The sequence below is a fragment of the Puntigrus tetrazona genome, chromosome 25 (assembly GCF_018831695.1).
Source record: "Puntigrus tetrazona isolate hp1 chromosome 25, ASM1883169v1, whole genome shotgun sequence".
Lineage (NCBI taxonomy): Eukaryota > Metazoa > Chordata > Actinopteri > Cypriniformes > Cyprinidae > Puntigrus > Puntigrus tetrazona.
In genome coordinates, this window is record NC_056723.1 from 11,223,255 (window position 1) to 11,240,712 (window position 17,458).

The window sequence follows — 17,458 nt, forward strand, 5'->3', positions numbered from 1 at the left end:
TGGCCGGCGCTTTCTGAAAAGACACAATCTGGCCATCTGGGGCGGCACAAAAACCCGTCGCACAATATGAGCCTGATCACCAATTCAGCTGCATTATAGCACCTGGTCACTCTACGGTCAGGTCCATTAAATATGCAAGCTTCTTTAATGTTTAATTAAGGGCTGTTTATGGGCCTGTGTGCTCCAGCATCTGACAGTGAATATACGAGGACATGGGTCACAGAGGAAAGCTGGTCCTTTGTTTTCGAAATGATGAAATGACGGCGGTGAAAACATTTCTGGAAATCTTAGTCTTAAAAGGTATATAATATAATACGCCTTTATAATATGATTCTGCTGTTGATTACTGACCCTCATGTTGTTCCAAACCTGTAAGACCTTCGCTCATCTTCGATAAAACCAATGAAGTGTTCATTTCTCCGAAATGTTAAAAGGAGATCGTTAAAATAGCCCGTGAGCCGTCGTTCAACAGTAATTTTATGAAGATACGAGAATACTTTTTGCGCGCAAAGAAAACAGAAAATAACGTTTTTCAACGGCATATGTGATGCATGTGTGCGGAAACATTGTTTACTCTTTGATCTGAATGTATGTTGAATATGTTTTTTATTTATGTGATACCGGATGAGACCAATTGTTGAATAAAGCCGCTATTTTTTTTTACTTTGCGAATGAAAGGTATTCTCGTTGGAACGACATTTTTAGGTGAGCTATCTTATCACCGTGTCCTAACCACACGTGACGCTGCGACACATCATAAAAAGTATATTTTCGGCGTTTTCCAAATTTTTCTCCTAACTCGCGACAACGTCTCTATTTCTGCGACTCTGCAGCTGGAATAACAACATACCAAGTTATAGTATGACAGTAGATAATCACAAGTGATTGTGTGCTTTATTCAAAGTTAAACATGTCCAACGTGAGTTTATATCATATTGCGTGATCTTTTAGCCATACCGAAAGCAACAAAAATGTTTTTGAAACCAATTTGAAGCAAAAATGACCTTTAAAACTGTGAAATTACTACGATCTACCGAGCGTATTCCTTAACAGATGTCGTGAGTCACTCAGTATGTACATTTAATGATGTCAAAAAGCTTTAATATTTATTAATTAGATTATAAACGTATCCATTTAGTTGCGAAAGCCCGCCCACATATACGCTTCTGATTGGCTGTGATATTTAAATGATTAGCAACGCTCGTAGTTAGGCCAAAAGATGACAAAATTCGCCTTTAGAAATTATAAGCATTTAAAAAAAGCCTGCAGTGTCTCATACCCACCATTATGAATCAACAATTTCCATACAATCTGCTTATGAAAAGATTTTGTTTTGCTAAAGCTAATTTCATGGCTACAATTGTATGCATCTTAAAAACTAAATAAATACACGCAAAACTAGCACGTAACTTGTTCATGGTGATTTTTTTCCAAACATCATACATTTAAGTAGGAATCAAATAATTTGAATATATACAAAAATACGTGACTAATCGGTCAAAATGTAAAAAAGTTACATTTTCTCATGTGCATTATTAAAAAATGCTTAAAGTTGAAGTCATTTTAAATAAATATGTTAATAAATAATTAAATTATTTATATTTATTACTAGGGTAGAGTAATGAAACATACCGTACAGAAAGCATTCAAAAAGTAAACAGCAGAAGCAAGTTCCTTTCTATACAAATCAGCATAAAGGAGCCTAAAGCTGAAGAACATAAAATATATAGAAGCAGTGAAAGCAGAAGAGCAGAACATCTCAGAGCCTGTTATGTACAGCTGACTTAGTTACATAATCAATAAACACCGCACATGGATTTCCACCCCGAACGATGTCTCTGTCTGGAATAATCCTGTTAGATTTAGGACCGGCCTGTTGCTGACCACAAAACTCTGCTCGCAGTGTCATGTTCTCTTACCCTTCAACATGATTTCAGCTTCTCACACTATTTCTATGAAGGTGTGGGCCGAATGTGTTTTATGATTACTTGCAATGTGGGGCGCAGACTGTGTCCTCATCTGCCATCACACACACACACACAGAGGTCTTGATCAGTGTGAAACACACGAAACACAGAGCAGATATGGCCATTACGGATGAGTCATCTGTGCTGGCCGTACTCAAAGAAGCAATACTGAGATACATGTGCCACACTTCATTTAGTCCTCCACACTCGGCCAATGCAGGTTAAACATCGTTTTGTCAGGTACGTCGTTACATCAAATGCATATATATGCAAAGTATATTAATATTTGCATATAAGTGTTGCAACCGACCTCCTTCTAGCGAATAAAGTTAGAGGTCACAACTATAAATGATGTGAAATATAGCTACACAAAAAGAACGAATGTCCAGTTCACCCCCCCAAAAAATATTTATCATGCATTTTTTATTTATATTTACGTAATATGCATATTGCATTAATGGAATTTGAGGTGATTCAAATAATTATGAAAATGATGCAAATATACAATAATTAAATACATGTTCTTTGGGGTAACTGTAACCTGTATATGTTTTTGATGGGAGATAATTATTTTCTTTTTTTACCCACAAAGCCACTCTTTTCTCTAGAGAGAGGGCAGCGATTCATTTCTAGCCACCTGCGGAGATCACATTCGGGGGTGGAGGCGATGCGGCCGCTCAAGTGTTTTTCTCTCTTTTTTTATGAATGGGATAAAGAAAGGCAGTGAGGAATCCAGCATTCCCCCGCAACCCTCCATCCAACTGAATCATCGGTGTCCGTCAGACAGTGCTTCTAAATCACCAAGCCAATTTTCACCTGTGACTCATCGCAGGCCTACCACAAGGACGAGGGGCTGAGCGTTATTGCCTTGCATTCAAAACGTGCAGCAGAGAGACCAGCGAAAACGTGCTAGAACACGCGCAAGCGTGCAATCGCCAACTGTGAAAGCAGTCGCTCTATGACAACGTTATGAAACAACTGTGATTCAAGGAGTGAAGAATGTAGCCACTGGTAACATCTGATGCCTGGAATCTGAGAGATATAGAAAGGTGAATCAAAATATCCCCAAAACATTTAGGTCATATTCCCCCCCCAACACAAAAGTAAAAAAATAAAAGAAAATATAAATAATAATTTATATTTATTTATTTTTATTGTTGTGTTGTTCTGCTTTTTTATTTAAAGAAACCTGGACCAAATTTTCAATGTCTACAATTAATGATCATTAAGATTTTATTTGAGTTTTTTTGTTTTGCGCTGTTCTGCCTTTTTTTATATATATATATATATATATATATATATATATATATATATATATATATATATATATATATATATATATATATATATATAAAAATAATTTTATTATTTTCTTTTTAAATAAGAAACAATTTCATAGTTCTTTATTTTAATTTTTCAATGAAACAAGGCCTTTGCATATTCTCTCAAGATTTGAGAATTTCACCCAAAAGCACTTTTAACTGTAACTTGCTTTAATATCTTAAATATGTAACGTCTGAAGTCACTGTAGATCCTCAGTGTCTGTCATTAAATGCCTTAAAGCAGTAATTATCTCCCACTCGCGCAGTAATCTCACATACACCACAAGTTTGTTTTCCACAAATTTCCTTGCTCTGTATGTGTATTTTATCGAGATCACTTAGTAACTAGAACATGTCTTCGATAAATACTCAGAGAAACAAGTCATTGCTGATTGCCAAACGGTGGAAGAGAAACGACCCGAGAGAACAGGAATTCAGGTTTTCTTTTTTTAGACTTGCATTCCCACCACTTGCAAGCTTAGCTGCTGTGTCATTTGTTTAGCCTGTGATGATGGTCCAGCATAGGACTAAATGTTCTCATCATATTGCACGCTGTAAAGCAGCCAAGCTGAGAAATCCCCTCAGTAAACAACATCCAGTTGTTTGCTCGTCATTCTTTCGTGTGATGTTTTGCGGAGTGGTTTGGACTAGTAAACGGGTAAAGAACGCGTGCATATGTCTGGGTTTATACGTGAACTTGTGTACGCAGATGTTAGAGTAAAGAGCAACTGCACTGTGTACCAATAACAAAAGTATAAGATAGCGAAGATTGCGCCGGCCAATAGTGAGTGTGCAGGTTATCGGTGTTGTTGTCTCCCGGCCAAATGGGAGGGTGCAGCTGCTGTTTTTAGCAGCATGTGTTTGGGACACACCTTCTTTGCAACTGAAAGGGATGACGGTGAGAAGTTATTATTCTTCGCCTCTCGATCTAACCTCAAACAGAAGCCACACCCGCGGCCTCGCTTGACCCTCCCCCTCGCAACGGCAGTAAGCCGTCGTCTCTGACACGCGTGTAATCAATCCTATCAATGGCTATGAACTCACGCCGAGAGCAACAGTTATTTGGATACCGACACCAAATACGATGATATTCCGTTTATTATATCTGTGCGCTTTTGTTATCCGTCATGTTATGGTGAATGTCCCTGTTCTCATAGAACTGGAAAGATCATGAAAAATGTTGTAGTTGTCATCACTGCCATCGAGGAGGCTTTGAAGGGGTTACTCCGCCCAAAAATTAAACATTCGTCGTTAATTACTTACCCCTACACTGTCACGGTGCAGAAAGGAAAGACATTGTCGGAAGGCTTTATCTGCCATCAGTAGCTCAACCGTAACTTTATGAAGCGACAAGGATATTTTTTGTATGGAAAGAAAACAACAGATTTGGCAAATAGCGCCATTTTGGAGAGCATCGATGAACGCAAATAGTGAACGAGTCCAACTGAATGAAAACAAAGCATGTGTTTTTCAAGGCTGACACATATTAACATAAACACATTCATAACGTTACGGTTGAACCACTGATGGCAGATGGACTATTTTGACGATGTCTTTCATACTTTTCTGAACCTCGACAGTGTTCATTGCTTGGCAGTCAATGGGACGGTCACAAACCTCCTGGTTTTCATCAAAAATATCTTATATAATTGTGTTCCGAAGGTGAACAAAGCTTTAACTGGTTTGGAACATGAAGATATGGGATTAATGAACAAATTTTATTTTATGGTGAAGTAACCCTTTGAGAGTGATAATTATTAGTCAGCTATAATGATTTGATTAGAAGTTAACTTTTTCTTGTTATAAGCATGCACTGAAACTATGTCACGTGTCACTCTACATGCTTGTAAAAGTCAGGTGGATCCAGATTGTTTTTTGACGTTTATCAGTTGGAACAAAATGTTTAAAAACTGACTCCAGTGTTATCGTTATTGTTATGTGTAATGTGAACATGATCGCAAATTTATAGTTGTCATTACGGAATGGCCTTTCGTGCAATTATTATTATAAGATAACTATAACAATAATAAGATTATTGTCCATATCAGCTTCACGAAAGCACGCACAGCAAGATGACATATCCCACTGGGGTTTCATGCCTGTATAATAACTTATATTGTACTCTCAATTGTAAGTCGCTTTGGATAAAAGCGTCTGCAAAATGACTAAATGTAAATGTAAATATCTGCTGCTTTAAACGTTTTAGCTCTTTAAAGTCGAGTGGATTCCGATTGGCTGTCAATGTATATAAATCACTCATCAGTGAGTAAATAAAAAATGTTTCAAAAAGAGAATTGTGGTGTGGATATCTCTATCCTCATAGAATGAGAGCTATTTAGCGTTTTAGTTATCGCCATTATTGTTCAGCACATTCACATTTTAACTACATTTCAATAGTTTAGCAAAGTGTGTAGCATTGAACAAAGATTGATGTTAAAATGACTGACTTTTACTGGCAAAATTTCACACAACCATGGTAAGTGGGACCAAACCTTAACTGATTACAACCACAACGTTCTTCTGTGTTCTTATCATTGTGTGGACTTCAATGTTTTCATACTATTAGAGCGATTAATAAAACTTTACAGTTATAGCCGTCGTTATCGCCCTTGATGTGAACAGACCTTTATCGAACAACAGTCACAGCAAGACCTTGCTAATTGGCCTAAACATGCCATTACTGGCCACAAAAGCACCCGTTTCAAGAAGATAATCTGAATTTAAAACCAGACCGGTTTGTACCAAGTTGCTAATCCATCTGGGTGGCGTCTTTGGCTCAGTATAAAACCCACAATGTTTTGTTAATGTTCTCCTGGTTGTCAAACAGCGGCAGGAACAGAGACGGAGAGAGATGGAAGAAACATTCTGTTCGCATCAATTATGATTTTCAATTGTGCAAAGCCGAAAGGAGAGACAGAAGATTTTTTTTTTTTTTTTTTTTTTTCTCACATGTGCTCACGTTTTTCCGGGGAGGAGGACTGTGACTCATTGGCTCCAGGCGTTGAATCTTTGCCTGGACTCCAACCAGAGATCCCACCCCAGAGAGACGCAGCGACTGCGAGTCCTTATTTGCTCTTCACCGTCACAGCCACCAACTTGCTCACCACAACATGGCATGAGCGTGAAAATACCAGTGGACGCAGACCACCTGCCGTGTTATTTGTGCCGTTTAAAAGGACCAAAGTGCGCTGAATAACGCGTGACGGAATACAGCCGTTCAAGCTCACCTGCTGTGGGGCTTTTTTAGAGAAGGTGCAACATTCTTAACGCAGCAAGTGAACTACTTTGGAATGTTTTTCTGCCCTGCCCCCCTCACCATGGAAACTCCACTGGCTGTGCAAAAACACTGCGCGAGCGTAAAAGGCATCACGTGTGCATCCCGACACGAAACAGAACACGGTAGCCTATCACGTTCGGTTTCATTCATTCATTCGGCTTCGTTCACATACGACCAGCTGTGCACATTGCAGTCTGCCAGGGCCAGGTAAGGATAAGCCTCGCAACGGGGCAGCTGGGTATCCGGTGATACAGAGAGTGACAGTGGCAATGTGCGCACCGAACAGCTCCTTAGACGCATGTGATGCTGGCTCGTGATACATGCATAAGTTTCCACACTGGTCTGTTTACGATTGCGAAACAATCAATAGACCTAAAAGTGGGCTAAAAGTCCCAAATGTCCGGTCCATAGGCCACTATCATAAAAATCTCAAAATCCAATAAATGAATATATTTGTAAGTGAAAATAAATTCAGGGGCATATATATATATATATATATATATATATATATATATATATATATATATATATATATATATATATATATACACACACACACACACACACACACACACACACACACACACATATACATATAGATAGATAAATAAAGTGTGTATTTTGGGTATGAATTTTCCATATACAACAAAACGTAAAAATATCTTCCAGTGATGTTTACCACAGCCTATATTTTACTTAGAATGTAAAAAAACCTCATTATAAAAGTTAGCTAAACACAGATATACAAAAGATTCGAAAACAAAACGCCAATGTACTTGAGATATGTAAATGCATAATAAATACCTCATGAAAGAGCACCACAAGCATTATAGCTATTATTTCTGCCAGCGTCTATTTGTAGACAGGTTAAGAAAAAGCCCTCTAACGTGCACGAAACCTAGGAAAACGCTGAAGCAATTAAACGTGTAATATATACTTTTCCTTTCTTTGGGCGTAAGGTGGCCGTTTTAATTAGGGGGCTCTGGTCTCGACAAACTCCCCGCTATTCTCGTCAGGGCTGCCGTGCTAATCAAACATGTTACGTTTTAAAAGCGACCTAACCCTAACACGCGAGAGGGAGGTGTATCCGTGGCGTCATCCCATCCCGGCTAATGAGGGATATAAAAAAAAAAAAGTTACTGTGAACAACACAAAAAAAGCTCTCGGAGTTGACATTCTGTCCGCCTGTTGGAATGAAACCGATCCGCGTGTCCACGTGTTTTGTCAATTTACATATCATTTTAATATGTAAGCTCGCTTCCCCTATCAGCCGAAGCTTGCTTCCAACGCAAACTCTATTTGTCAGATTCGGGTCTGGACGCACAAATCGGAAAGCCCTGCGCTCTTGCGCCCGCCCTCTCAGACACGTTGCCTTGGGAGAAGTAACACGGGGCCACACAACTGCAGGTCTACATCACTGAAACCACGTACACCTCTCAACAGAGGCTCGATCGGCGCTCCGCTCGTCTTTGGATATACTAAAACAAAGGACAGCAAGACCATTCGTCCCATCCGGCTTGAGGTAGGATCCGCGTTTTAAACGGCGGCGATCGCTTCTGACTATTTTGGTGGAGCAAGAAGGACGCGGACAAGGGAAAACCACTCCTTTTTATAGGAAGCGTAATGTGAATGTAGCGTTAGGAGATGTTGGAAGATGCCGCGGTGTGAGGCATCCGCCTATTGTAAAGCGGAGGAAATAGTTAATTTTATTATAACATAAATATCACTTTTAATGCTCATCAATAGCGTTAAATGCAGCTTAGTGGTTTGGGAAATTGCGTTTTTTGTTATCTTTTCGTATCGGTTTCGTGCGACTATTTTTTTTAAATATATAAATTATGTTAATGTTTTTTTTTTTTTTTAATGTTTTCGAAATTTGCGGTGGTCTTGTCTTGGTAGGCTGTATCGAGGTGTTAGTCATCGCGAGGGCCCCACCCTCAGTTATCAGACAGGTACATTAATTCATGCGGCTTTTGTTTTATTCCCGTGGCCGTTTTAATATTAATATACGCGTTGCCCGTAGCAACCGATATTACTGGCAGGCGTGCAAGTAACACGTCTCGGTTACACGACTTCCTACATTCGCGGTTGCGCTAAACGTCGCTATTAAATAATAGTCACGTGCCCGCTTTGTCCACGTTCGCTGGTGGCTAAACGTAAACACGCAAGCTTTCAATGATTTTCTTTGTTTTGTCAAATTGCCGGTTAGCGCGAACTACCAAAGGGCCTTTTCATTCGCGTGCCCCCCAGCTGTCGACAAAACTTGTAAAAGTATCCGATGTGGGCAGGTTTTTTTTTTTTTTTCGATGTGAAAGAGGAGTTTGTTCGCCCGACGGCAGCCGTGCTAGACGCGGCGTTTTGTTGGGTTTGAACTTTTTGGCGAAACTGGTACTGACAGGAAAAAGCTGGTCAGCAATTACGTCCACTTAGAAAGGCTGATCTTTGTGACCGTTATAAAGCCAATTAGTCGCGTGCTTGAGGTAGAGCTATTACATAATGTGGCTTTATTGGCAGGGCAGAACTCTGGCTCAGCAGTCCATTTGTTTGCAATGATACCGAGCAGCTGATGGACGGATTAAATGCCCAAGTGAATGTGCTTAGGCAATCTGAAAATCTTTTGACACTGTTGATGTATATAGTGTTGCATACGCGGTTTATGTAGTACATAGATGAAACTATAATTGTACAATCTATCTGTATTTAAGTCTAATGCAACTATTGTATACAAAACATCTCTTTGTGCTGCGTGCAGTGAAGGAATTGATAAAGTTTAAAGTAAATACACTGTTCGTAAATAGAGTTATGGTCAGGCATGTAAAACTTGTGTTTTTGGGAAAACAATACTTCTGTAATAACTGAAAGCTAATTTTATAATAATTTAGATGTTATGACAGCATGCACATTTTAGGTCACCTGACAATGCCGTGTGTGTGGTCAGTTTGCGTTTATTATTAATTCAGTCATAAATATGCAATTTTATAGACATGCGTCGTTTACATCATGCCCTGCTGATTCGTGAGAAGCCCTCCACCTTAAAAAGACGAGTGGTCAGCACCCTTAGAGAACGCTAAAATAATTTGCTTCTGTACGACATGTGCCTTCAGCTAAGATTCACGGCTTGCCTCATTAAACATGACATTTGTAAATGCTCCTTTTATTCCTCAAGGTCTGTCTATTACGAATTAGCAAGAACTGATGGAATTGACAATACAAGATACAAAAAAGCTCAAGGCCGCAGATCTGGTCCCATATGTGTGTTCCTGGACTATTTTCAAATCACCCTCTTTTAAAAGCAAGCCCACAAAATTAATTTACTTTTACACGCAATCATGCATTTAGGCACAAACTAGTAATGCATGAATCTTATTTATATTAATAAAAGGCCACGGAAGCAATGGTACTATAAAAGAGCTTATTTCTAAGTCCTTTGTTCTGTGTTAAATGGTGGTCACCATGGCTGCGGTGTTCGGGTCTCATTGAATAAACAAACAGGGCTTTGAATGTGTGCTTTTTTTGCCACCTGCTTCATCATAGTCTTTCTAGTTCTGTAAGGCTACATTTTCAAGTGTTTTTAAATGAGGTGCAATCAGAACAAACAAATGCATGTGCTGCACAAGACGCACGTTTCAAACAGCCTATCGTATTTCAGATATTTCAGTTTTGAATAAATAGACATGAAAAGACAAAAAAAAATATATAAGTATACCTGTAAACAAATATTACTCTCTTTGGGTTTTATTTTGGTTCCGTTACTGTACAGAAGAATTGGTGTAACTGACGTAAATGTCCATTTCAAAAGAAACAGCAGCAAGTCTTTTTTTTTTATAGCTGGTGTCTATCTTTAGTGTCTTTGTGAGACTCAGGTGGTGTGTCTGGAAAACACGCTTTTCAAATGGAGCTTCAGTTAATACACAGAGCCATGGATCACTGACAAGCTATGCAATATTGCGTTCAGCGTTGCAAGTGAATCACCAGCGAAACTGAACAGGAAATTGCGTTCATTTTGTCATTTGTCAAAAGTTGTCATTTTGCAACACAGGTATCTTAAAGACTTTGAATCTGGCAAATGGGTCAGAAAAAATGTTTTTTGCTTTTATATGCACGCAAAACCAATACAGTGAGAGAAGAATGAATAGGTATTGTGTGATGGTGTTTCTAATTAACGTTTATGGAGACTGGAGATTAAAGTACTCCTTTTATCCCCCCACAGGTCAGTGATGGTCCGTACTGGTTAGACCCTGCTTTCTAAGATGTCAGCTTCAGATTCGGACTATTCCATTGACTGGCTGGCCAGTGACGATGAGGACAACGATAGTGAGTTAGAACCAGACTGTACCAAAGCGCAGGGACAAACCACCTTGCCAAAATCCCCCTCCTCAGGGGTCATCCAGGGGACCCAGACTTGCCAGTTGCTCTCTAAGAGGAATGGAGACAAAGGAGAGGTAATGGACAAAGAGAACATGAGCTCTTGGGGAAGTTCTCCTTCCAGCTGCGATAGTTCCGACTACAGCGAAGATGGTGGTCATTGCCACCTGGGACAAGAGGCTCGCACCAATTACAGCCGGTGCCCTGAGAGCCCTATAGGCAAAAAGAGGCAGGCGCTGAAGAGAACATGTAGCTCCATGGTTGCAGAGCAAAGGGAGAGGCAGCTTACACCTGAACAAATGGAGAACGACAGGCTGTTTGCTTGCAAGGTGAGACGTGCCACTTTTTGACTGTGTTCTAAAAAGCGGCCTTATCTTCTACATGATCTGTCTCTACTAGAGCAGAATCAATTTAAAAAAAAATTGATGCAGAACCACTTCCAGGAAGACCCCTCCTCCGTATGTTCTTACTAGGTTAAATGTGAATGAGTCACACGAGGCCACTGAACGAAGAAACTCAATGTTTTTCTCTACCATGAACAATTGCACTGATAACTCATTCCATTACATTTGCACAAATGTGTGAGAGAGTAGATGAGTCACTTTGTTTTGTATCGCAGTGTGGTTGTTTTTCTGGAAAAAATGAGCCATTTAAAGGAATGTTTTAACTTCTTGTATTTTACGTTTATTGTAATTGGGAAACTCTGGAAATGTTTCTTAATGTTCCTAAACGTGAAATAACTGAAGGAAATGCTGAATGATGCTCTTTGTTTTTTGCAGTGCTTGGAGCTGCAGTGTTACATTCACCCACTGTCCTCGATTCTTAATGGCCTCCGCTCAGGCAGATACCGAGAACGTGAGTAATCCTTCATTCGTATTCTGCATATCCAAAACCTTGCCTAGTAAGCTCAGTATTCAAGTAGAACAGCCAAACTAGAGGCAGCAGGCCATGGTACAAGAAGTGTGTCATGAGATTTGGGGCCGAGATACATTGTGAATATACATGAAATAAGGCTCTCCTATCAACCACACTCATTTCCTGGTGCCACATGCTACCTTGCTTAGTCATAATAAACCGTGTATGGTTGAAAGACGCATGTCTAAAGCAGTGAAAACCACATGCCTCCAAAAATACCCAAGGACCTTGACTGAAATACCAAAGGCACAATAGAGATAAGCAGAAGGGTTTGAATTGGCTGAATCCTTTGTTTCCCTGACTGGTGGGATAAAATATTCTAACATTGGCCTCAGTGTTTATTATGTGGCTATTGTTAATAAACGTACTGTAAAATCTGTACCGTCATACTGTGCCCTAAGCAGGTGAAAAAGTGTAATTAATTTCTTTGGTCCTAACTAGCCAGGTGAGACTGTTTTGTAGGTCACTTCATTTCCCATTTTACACAGCATTTATGCCACACTCTTCATGCATATTAAACATCAAACCTAGACAGAGAGATACTAATTGTAAAAGTAAAGAAACTCCCCTCAAGTCAAGTCAAATGTAAAACCATGAGTGGTGGCATCTAAAAAAGCGCGATATTACTGTTCTTAGTTTTACGTGTGAAAACCGAGAACCACCTACGCAATATTTTGGTTGACTGACTGTTACATTGTACAGTGTTTTCAGTTTCAGTGTGGACAGGGAAAAAAAACTTGTTCCTGAAATCTTGATGCATAGTGGCTGGTTAAGACACAAATTACTGTAAAACGCCAACAGATGGTATTAGCAATATTGGGTACTTAAAAGTTCTTTTGGCTAGTACCCCACATGTGCTAGAAAACAGGTTGCGTACGAAGCAGAACTGCTTATAGGGCTTTCTCTGGGACCGCTGTCAATTCAAGGGCTATGGATGACACCGGACTTCCTGGCCACAGAGACAGCAAGTCTGTCCTCCCACATGCTTCACAAGAACCCATCTGCCTTGCAGACGTAGCGTGGTCTGTCAGAGACAATAGGATGGCATTGCTTGTAAAAGAAAGAGTTTAAGCTGTATGTTCTTCTTTTCAGGCCTCAGCACTTTTCAAGAGAGTGTGGCCATGGACCGCATCCAGAGGATAATGGGGGTCCTGCAGAATCCCTGCATGGGGTGAGTTTCCTGCTGTTTTTCTTCACCTCACTAAGGGTTGGCTTGAGGGTGGGCTTTAGTCAGCACAGCACTCCATCACGGATCGATCGGATGGATGTTGTGTCCATTTACTTAATCTACCTCAAACCACTTTCACCTTCCTGTGAGGGAATCTTCTTTCAGTGCTTCATGTTTACGCACATTAGTGGCAAGGTTGAATTTTCCCACATCATTTGCGAATGACTTTTTTGCCCTCTTGCCTGGCTCTGAGGCTATAAGTGAACGAGTCAAGGAAATGTGAAAACACATGGCCTCACTGCATGATGCAGCAAGTGGGGGCCTCAGGGCCAGTGCGGACCTGCCACCACAAATCTAAAAGCGGCTGGACAAGAATAGAACTGAAACGCAGGTCGTTAAAAATGTCCCAGCTCCCTTGCGGGAATAGCCTGTCATCCGATTGATTAGCCTTCCTCTGGCTAGACACTGAAAAGATGATGATGTCGTCTTTGGGAGGAGTCAGAATTCTTTTGCATCAAATGACCTCATAATGGATCGGGCTGGGCTTAGGTGCGTCGTTTACTTTTCGTCTTAACTGCATCTGGCACACAGCCCAGGTCTGCTCTCATTGTATTGCATTGTGCTACTTCACGAAGTCCAATATTCACGTGTGAGTGCAGAGTCTAGAACATCTAGTCCGTTAGTGTACTTTGGGCAGCATCCAGCAGTGTTGCAACCTGCGCGGCATGAAAACACGCCTGGCAGAAGATATTCCTGAAGTGGGCGACTAAAAACATAGAAGATGGGGTTTTGGGTGGGGTCTTAATTCAGGCCATCTGATCAAGGCGCTGAGCCAAGTAGACACGGGCAGTGAAGCCGGGGGCGTTGCTGCCTCTCCACCCCTTGACCCCCGTCATCATTCCGTCCTGCCAGCTGGCAAATCCCCCAACTCAAAGGCACATCAGAAGAGGGAATATAAAAGTAACTTTTATGGCAGCAGCCGTTTAAATTTAAAATACTGAGAATGGGGCCATAGCAGATTCTTTCGTCATGTGACTTGCACTAATCCCCATTAACCATCTGTCGGGGGCTGGTGTGAGTCAATGGGCACCATGTGCGTGTGTCTGCATCACTGCTCCTTAGCACTATTTCTTTTCCCCGTGACGTGGACGCCAATGCCCCGCTGCAGGCTTATGTCTATATTTAGAGGCGAGGGAAACAGTTGCTCTCCATGCCACGTGTGTGTAGTGTACAAACATGTGTGAATCAACACAGGAGCTGTTCTCATTTTGAGAAACACGTTTGTGTGTTGGTGTGTACTTGATGCTGTGTACTTGCGGTTAAGTGTTCTTTCAACTCTCCTGACACCAGACAAGGTGTTACAGAACAGCAGACTTTCACTTTCAGTTACGTCAAGTCTCTAAACTGTTTCTAGTACATCGGTGGGTTACCAGACTTTAATATTGTCCTTTCTGTGCCATGCAGAGAGAGGTATGTCAACATCATCCTGAAAATGGAGGAAATGTTGAAGAACTGGTTCCCTCACATAAAACCTCAACGAAGCGACCAAGCCAAGACTGCAGTACTGATGGAGGAGACGACCCTGTCTAAGAAACCTAAGGTAAGGCACTTGAAGAGCTGTCACGAACATGTGTAAGTTAAGACGACAGGCTAATAGAAAAGGAGAGACTGAAATACCCATTATACTTTAATCACTGGACCAGAGAGGAACAGGACAGACAAGAAGGGATTAAAATCTATTTTTACAGTTGGACAGGTATAAAATGCACATCTCATGTTCACTAAGAACAATGACAGAACAGAACAGATCATTTTGGAAAGCTTTTAGAGGACAGGTGAAAGTCATTCTTAGGCTGAGAACTAGGGACATGCATTCCACGTGAGATTTTTAAAAAGATTTTTTAAGTCTCTTTCAAATTGTGTCTTAAAGTCACAGAAAACAGATTGCAAATATTTGCGTTGAAATGTCAAGTAATAATTCTTCCTCTTTTAATACTTTTACAGTTGTCTCCAGCTACATCTCCCCTGCTCACTGGCATTGCAAACCCTGCCACCACAAGTGCCCTTTCTATGGGTAACAAGGCAATGAGAGTCAGCGACCTCACTCCCCCAGGGCCCTACTCTGCAACCAACCTAAAATGGCTCCATACATCACCCATCTGCTCCCCAACAGCTGAACAGGCTCAAGGGACAGTTCGGAACTTTCTAACATCCCACAGGGACAGGGATGCGACACAGGACAATTCTGTGTCCTCCAGTACGGATCGTCTATGTAAGACAGAGTCTGCTCCCAGTCGACCACCTCCGGCCAAGATTAACGCGCCATGCCTTGAGAGACTTCTTAAATCCACAGAGAGCATCATCACCCAGAAAGCCCCAGTGGGCTTGGGTGGCATGGCAGCTGGTGGATGGTCCTAGTCCTTCGAAAAGGCTCTGGGAGATCAGAGCCTAGCTAGAGCGTGACTGCCCCCAGCTGGGCTGGAGTCACCCGACTCCAACGCAACCCCTGCCTCCATTCTAGCCTTGCGAAGAGGCACAGAACACAGCAGAGGGAGTTCAGCGCAGCCCAGCAAAACAGCGACACGTTCAGTTACGAACTGAAAAGTGCCGGAGTGTGATCTTTGTGCGTGTCTGATGTGTACGTCTGCATCTATTCCCTTTCTGTTGGACTGCAGAGTGAGTTGTAGCAGTGTGTGTGCGCGTGTGTGAGTGTCGGGGGGGTTTAGGAAGGTTTTGTGATTTTGGCTCACCTTCGTACTTTACCTTTTGAGATGGCTTCCTCTTGAAACAAAGAAAGAGGAAAAATCTCCTGTGGCGGCAGCATCCGATGAGGCAGCATATTGGTATCTGTGAAAAAGCTAATCTCTAGACAAAACAAAGCAGCCTTTTTTTTCCAGAAAGGGAAGGGGAAAAGAGGGAGGAATTTATTCTGGGAACACTTCAGATATTCCAGTGTGCTAGTGAAATCTATAGTAGGTGTGGTTGAATGTGAATTTATTGCTTTAGTTTGCTCTTTGAATCCACTCTATAGAGTCGATTTGATGTGACTGTTACTTCATAGGTTTAAACTTCTAGCTACTTTTTTTTTTGGTACAACTGTTCTACCTCAATCTGACACCGCGTCTCCGGTAGTGTATGGATACAATAAGTACGTACACGCAAGTAGACTCAGAGCGAGGAAACTTCATAAAGCGCATCAATACAGTAAGCGAAACACGCCGAACTAACACGGGAGTCTCACTTTACAAGAGAAAGCTCTGGAGGCTTGACTGGTGCCATTGTAAAGAATGTGAACTGCAAATTTTCGCTTTTTTTTTTTAAGCCTCCCAGTTCAAGGGCATATAGTGCCTGTCAATTCGATGTCAAACTGTGCCTCTTCACTGGTTTTGAAGGGAGAGCGTGAACTATTCAGAATACCTAACGCCTCTGAAGGATGTACAAAAAGAAAATCAGGAACCTTCAAAACTCCTGCCATTCATTTTCTGCTATCAACAAGTAAATTATTTGAAACTCTTGCCAACTACTTCCTGTGGTCATGTGACACAATGACATTTCGGTTTGCCACAGAGCTGGACAATATCTAAGAGGGAAAAGGTATTAACTGTGTACATATTTGGAAAAGTTGTTAATTTACCCTTGCAAAGTGGCCTTTATAGTGTAATATTTTATACTTTCAGAATAAATGTGGTTATATTTGTTTGCTGTATTCCATTTGTCTGAAAGAAGTTTGTTTCAAACTGTTCTCAAACATAATAGTCGGCTCTTTTAATTGGATAATGGTAATATATAGACAGCATGGTAGAATATTTTGGTTACAGAGATTAATAGATTATTTTTTTTTTATATATTGCATTATATGCCTTCAGTGGTATAAAAACTGAATGTTATGCAAGTCTGACATATTTCTCAAGGATTAATAATGTTACACCACATCTAATTTGGCAGCCCTTGTGTGCATTGTTCTCAGTATGGCTTTGAAATTGCACCAAGAGACAGTTGATCACAGAGCTTTTTGTTTGCTACTTTCATTGACATTCTGATATGAAGACGTCTTTTCAAATATCAAAGCCACCAAAACCTTTAAGTTACTCTTAAAAACAATCTCCCCAAACAAAGCTAACCTATGCAGCAGATATGAAATATAGCTTTCACTAAATCACGACTTGACCTTAAGAACTGAATCTATTATCTGTCAGAGAATATTGAATAATACAAGATTGGTCTCGGGTGATTAACCATTCTACTGTTTCTGGGAAGGAGAAGGTTGAACGGGGTACGGAGCAATGCAGAATAAAACCCACATCCTCTGGAGAGTAGAAAAGCAAATGTTTTTCTGGACAGTGAGTAATTCAGATGTCCTCCTCCTTGATCCCCCTTCTTTCCATTTCCCTGCTGTGCAGAAAATCAAAGTCGGACACTTATACAATCAACCAGGCGCATTGAG

At 40.8% G+C, this 17,458-nt stretch overlaps 1 protein-coding gene across 1 annotated transcript; it reads left to right on the plus strand.

Annotated features, from left to right (window-relative positions):
- Nucleotides 1-7,794: 7,794 nt before the first annotated feature.
- On the plus strand, nucleotides 7,795-16,720 carry LOC122330923. The gene is made up of 6 exons (XM_043228295.1): nucleotides 7,795-8,088; nucleotides 10,777-11,260; nucleotides 11,711-11,786; nucleotides 12,939-13,017; nucleotides 14,479-14,614; nucleotides 15,019-16,720. Exons 2-6 carry the CDS (start codon nucleotides 10,817-10,819, stop codon nucleotides 15,430-15,432), a joined length of 1,149 nt encoding a protein of 382 aa, XP_043084230.1. The 5' UTR covers nucleotides 7,795-8,088; nucleotides 10,777-10,816; the 3' UTR covers nucleotides 15,433-16,720.
- Nucleotides 16,721-17,458: the final 738 nt, after the last annotated feature.

Excerpts from the sequence above, each read along its gene's own strand:
- LOC122330923 (XM_043228295.1), top strand. The coding sequence starts at position 10,817 with ATGTCAGCTTCAGATTCGGACTATTCCATTGACTGGCTGGCCAGTGAC. Across the intron at positions 11,261-11,710 it reads ACAGGCTGTTTGCTTGCAAG|TGCTTGGAGCTGCAGTGTTA; the intron begins GTGAGACGTGCC and ends TGTTTTTTGCAG. Across the intron at positions 13,018-14,478 it reads CTGCAGAATCCCTGCATGGG|AGAGAGGTATGTCAACATCA; the intron begins GTGAGTTTCCTG and ends TGTGCCATGCAG.